The following is a 5459-nucleotide window of genomic DNA, read 5'->3' on the forward strand; positions in this document are numbered from 1 at the left end:
TAATAGAGCCATTTAAAGAAAAAGAAAGCCTAACTTAATTTTCAGAGTGTGTAATTGGATTTTGTTCATCCTGGTGTTTGCTCAGTGGCTGCAGGTCAAAGGTCACCTGGCTGTGATGTGATGTGGCTGTCAGTCTCATCCACATCTGTACCCAACCCCCCCCCCCCTCCTCCTCCTCCTCCTCCTCCTCCTCCTTCCTCATGCTTTCAGTTTCGCATTCCCCAACAAACACTCTCCACTAACCCACACTGCCTGTCGCTAACAATAGAAGCAGTCTTTACTCTAACAGTAGAAACAATGGAAACAGTATCTTCCAGCAGCAGGACTCACCTATCGTGGAGATGAAGGTGGTGTTGAAGGCGTCTTCGCTGAACCGGAACAGCAGGCAGGTTTTACCGACGCCGCTGTCACCGATCAGCAGCAGTTTGAACAGGTAGTCGTACGTCTTGGCCATTTCCCGCCTCTGTCCGTTATTACCGGGAGTTTCCCTGAACCTCCGACCGCGCACAGACACGGTGAGACCCGCTACAGACACTGGGCTCACTGGGCAGACTGGGGTTATGCTGCTGTAACGGTCCCGGACGGCAGGAAACGCTCCAGCGTCAGCAGCGTCAAGCCGGACGGAATGAGCGGCACGAGACTTCCGGGGAGGCGTTTTTCAAAATAAAAGTCTTACCGGAGAACAGAAGACAACGTTCCTGCTGGGGTAATATACCAGTGATGGAGTGGTGAATAATAAGTGTAAACTATGACTTCCAGTGTGTGTGATCATCATAAAGCAAACATCCTCCCATACAAGGAAAAACTTATCAGAAAATTAATTAAGCTTTCATTTAAAAGGCTCCATCCTCATAGAAATTCCTTTTGACACCACTCACTGTGATGTTTGCTATGAATTTATGTCAATAAAATTCATGGCTAATAAAAAGGAAAGGAGGGTAAACTGACCTAAGGTGGTGTAGCCTCTCCTACATTCCTGGGAATTAAATGAGTAAATGAGAAAATGAAAATAAAGAACCTATTTGAGGAATATAGTAAATGAGAGTCGTTTTCTCTCCAAAATGTCCAATTCACAGCATATAGTCACAGCCATAAAGACTTGTGTAAAATGACATGCAGCCATATGTAGGGTTGTCAAAACAACAATAATAATAATCCAATGTTAACATAACATTTACACGATTATGCCTGCTATCATGTCAGAATAGCCACCAGTGAAACAAAGTGTGATCGTCAAATACAGTAGATTAGACTAACAACTATGAGTCAAAATTGACTTTTGTAAGATAATACATCCTGCCAGGTACAAGCTTTGTGTTTGAGTCTTGGTTTGTGGATTTATGATAATCAAACATTAATCACATGGCATTCCAGATGCGGCTTATTCTGGCCTGAAGTGCTGGAGCTTTTATTTTGAAGGTAAAACCGCCTATCTTCCGGCCTTATGCTGCCTCTGTGTGGTAACTTGACGCAGTGAGGAAACGGGGAGGCGTGGGCCTGTGACGTCAGCTCCAGGGCGGGGAGGACGGGGCGCGTCCTCTCTGACGGGTTGCCAGGTCGGTCGGACAAATCCCCTCTTTGGGATGAGCAGCTTCGGTCTGAGTCAGTAGAACACACACATGCCGTGTCTGGACTGTCCCGCTAGAGGGCGCAGCAGGGTCAGAGGTCACAACTAGAGCCTGTAGCCTACTGGAATGTACCGTACTGCACTGTACTGTACGGTACTGTGTACAACTACTAAAGACAGGACAGAAGACATGTATATATTAATGTATAACTGTATATATATTAATGTATTAATGTATAACTGTATAACTGTCTGTCCTGTTCCTCTCTCTGCTCTAACTCAACAGAGATCCAACCTATATCCAGTTCATAAAGCTTTTGAGAGTTTATTTCAGTGGTGGAAAGTAACTAAGTACATTTACTCAAGTACTGTGCTTAAGTACAATTTTGAGGTACTTGTACTTTACTTGAGTATTTCCATTTTATGCTACTTTGTACTACATTTATTTCACAGCTATAGTAACTAGTTACTTTTCAGATCAATATTTTATATTTAAAACATTTGATCATCTTTATAAAATAACTATAAAATAGCATTGTTATAGATTAGACTACCCAAAAGTATAGCTAAATTGTTAAGATTAGCTTCACGCTGACAACTTTAAAATGCTGCTTACATGTACATGTATGTCAGTAAATCAGTATTAATATTCCAATAATGTATGAAAAATATAACTCTCTAAATGGGGACAGTTTGCATAATGAGTACGTTTACTTTGATACTCTAAGTACATTTTGCTGCCAATACTTATGTACTTTTACTTAAGTAAGATTTTGAATGCAGGACTTTTACTTGTAATGGAGTATCTTTACATTGTTGTATTGATACTTTTACTGCAGTAAAGGATCTCAGTACTTCTTCCACCACTGGGTTGTTTGGAATAAACAGAAGAAGAACTGCGTAGTTAGTTTGAGCAGCAACAGCCACCATGACTGAACAGACAGAGAGAAGAGAAACTCAAACTGCATCAACAGAAAATCCAAAGAAACAAGAACTTTCACATTTCCAGTTTAAATATGAAACGTGTGGCTGTGAAGCCGGGGCCCTCTGTGAAGCCGGGGGGCCCTCTGTGAAGCCGGGCCCTCTGTGAAGCCGGGGGGCCCTCTGTGAAGCCGGGGCCCTCTGTGAAGCCGGGGCCCTCTGTGAAGCCCGGGGCCCTCTGTGAAGCCGGGGCCCTCTGTGAAGCCGGGGCCCTCTGTGAAGCCGGGGCTCTCTGTGAAGCCGGGCCCCTCTGTGAAGCCGGGGCCCTCTGTGAAGCCGGGGCCCTCTGTGAAGCCGGGCCCTCTGTGAAGCCGAGGCCCTCTGTGAAGCCGGGCCCTCTGTGAAGCCGGGCCCTCTGTGAAGCCGGGCCCCTCTGTGAAGCCGGGCCCTCTGTGAAGCCGGGCCCTCTGTGAAGCCGGGGCCCTCTGTGAAGCCGGGCCCCTCTGTGAAGCCGGCCCTCTGGTCCCTGGCTGTCGGTCCCTTCACGCCCCGCTGCTGATCCCAGCAGCAGTTTAGCGACTCGTTTCAGATGCATCACATCATCCTGCCGGTCTGAACAGGTTTCCTCTTCTGAATCAGGCTCAGCTGGTTTCAGACTCCAGGCTGAGGGACTCCGTCACAACAAGCAACACCCAAATTTTATTTTTTTTACAACAAAAACGGCTGCTACTACTCATCCTGTGGATGACTTATTACTTGCACATCCTTTTATGACTACTTGCACTAGTACTACAACACTACTACTGCACTACTATTATTGCATTTTTTTGTTCTTGATCTGTGCCTTATTGTCCTCCCAGACCCCAGCTTAACTTATAATTATTTATATTCTTAGTCCTTTTTTAGTATCTTTTTATCCTAGTATTTTTTTTATACCCTTGTTGTTTTGTTTTGTACTTGTATTTGCTGCACCGTGATCTGAGAGAAACGGCATTTCGATGCTCTGTATGTCCTGGACATATGGCAGAACTGACTATAAAGTTGACTTTGAGATCTTTGAGATAAACATATTGAACGCTGCAGAGTTTTAGTGAGGCAACAATACCTGCCCTTATATGGTGTTTAGGGGCGTTACCTATGCTAATAACAAACAATCAGCCACACGCCTCCAATTTCTGATCAAGTGGGATTCATCATTCAGCACCTGGGTAAGAGCAGATTTGGATGGTTAAGAACGTTTGGTGCATCTGGAGTTGACTTCTCTTATTTTTTCTCTTAACAGAAAATATAAGAGAAATTTAGGAGAATGTTGCTGCATGAGGCCCAGAGAGCGAGACGTTCAGACAGTTAAACAGACGCTGCAGCGCCCCCCCCTTAGAGCGTTTAGTGTCATTTTAAAAACGCTGCCATGGACGAATGAGACGCATCATTCCCCAAACATTCATCAAAATCCAATCAGCGGCGTCTGAGATTTTTTTGCGTGACGGACAGCCGGCCGATCCCCAGCCCCTCCCCCTGATGTCACGATGGACAAACAAATGATTTCTGTGAAAGAAGAACCGAGACACGGAGGACAGTCAGGATCTAGCTTCCTTTATATATGGATCTCAAACTGAAAATGAGCTGCATGAGACAACATCCACCGACAGGAAGTAGAAATAATAAATAGAGGAACATTAAAGCAGGTTACATTGGTTTACCATTAAAAAAATAGCAAATATCCAAACTGTCGGACAGCAGGTTCGGACTGCGGAGCGGCTTCGGTACGAACGCTCCGCTCTGAAATGACTTCGCTCCGTCTTGGTAATGTGGTGGAAATTTGTGCGTATGTTTACTGTGAATGTGACTTTCTGCTTGTTAGTTTTGTGGAGAGAGTATCATCATCATCATCATCATCATCATCATCATCGTCCACGCTGCGATCCAGCCTGCACGCTGATGACATGATCTGTTGAATGAACTACTCTGGCAGCCTGTGTGGAAGCCCCGCCCCCCTTCATGCAGTCGCCGCCCACCTGTCCCTTTAAACACAGCAGACATTATCTATCAAATGTTATACAGCAGAATCAAATACTGTAACCGAATACTGTAACACTAAACTCTCTGTTCCCTGGAACTCCAGAGAACAGAAGTGGATTTCTCCACACAGTCGGACACTTTGCAGCAGCAGACATGCAGGGAGCGGCAGGACTTCCACGGCGGCTCCAGCAGCTTCACTCCTGATCCACAACCCGGCGGCAGATCTCAGCTGTAAACTCTGAACACTTGGAGTTCCCGCCGAGGTCCTTAGTCAGCACCTGGGAGACAGACAGACAGACAGACAGACAGACAGACAGATATCAGGAAGGCTGCAGGATACTGTCTAAATTCAAAGTTTCAGATAGATTTACCATTAAAAAAACTAGAAATAACCACCTCGGGGTTGTATGCCTCCGCCAATAAACTGAACATATATAATTAATGTGATTATTAGGTCAACTTAAAGGATTTTGGTGTCTGCTAAAGTAAGTGACAGCACTTCCACCGTTTCTGTAGAATGACCCAAGATGGTTTTCTCAGCTACAGTGGTAAGCAAAACATTATGATGTCACAGTGAAGCTGACCTTTTGGATATAAAATGTCATCACTTCATCATTTTATCCTATTAGACATTTGTGTGAAATTTTGTCATAATTAGCGTATGAATTCTTGAGGCCAAAAACGTCTTTTGTGAGGTCACAGTGACCTTGACCTTTGACCTTTGACCACCCAATTCTAATCAGTTCATCCTTGAGTCCAAGTGGACGTTTGTGCCAAATTTGAAGAAATTCCCTCAAGGCGTTCCTGAGGATGTTCATGAGAATGAGACGGACAGACGGACGGACGGACGACCTGAAAACATAAAGCCTCGGTCTCAGCTGTCACCGGAGCAGAGGAATAAAAAAAAAAACCCCCCCACAAACATCCAAACTCAGGCAACACATGGAGAGCG

General features: G+C 45.0%; 1 protein-coding gene across 1 annotated transcript in view; it reads right to left on the bottom strand.

Annotated features, from left to right (window-relative positions):
* The window catches only part of LOC139643364 (ras-related protein Rab-8B), a 26715-nt gene extending 26148 nt beyond the window's left edge, over positions 1-567 (bottom strand). The window contains exon 1 of the mRNA XM_071518500.1: positions 331-567. Coding sequence (XP_071374601.1) covers positions 331-454 — 124 coding nt within the window. The 5' untranslated portion in view covers positions 455-567. The remainder of the gene's footprint in view (positions 1-330) is intronic.
* Positions 568-5459: the final 4892 nt, after the last annotated feature.

Source organism: Centroberyx affinis, unplaced genomic scaffold (genome assembly GCF_046629955.1).
Source record: "Centroberyx affinis isolate AG114_WGS23_722 - 3 ecotype Tasmania unplaced genomic scaffold, CSIRO-AGI_Caff_v1 ptg000584l_1, whole genome shotgun sequence".
Classification (NCBI taxonomy): Eukaryota; Metazoa; Chordata; class Actinopteri; order Beryciformes; family Berycidae; genus Centroberyx; species Centroberyx affinis.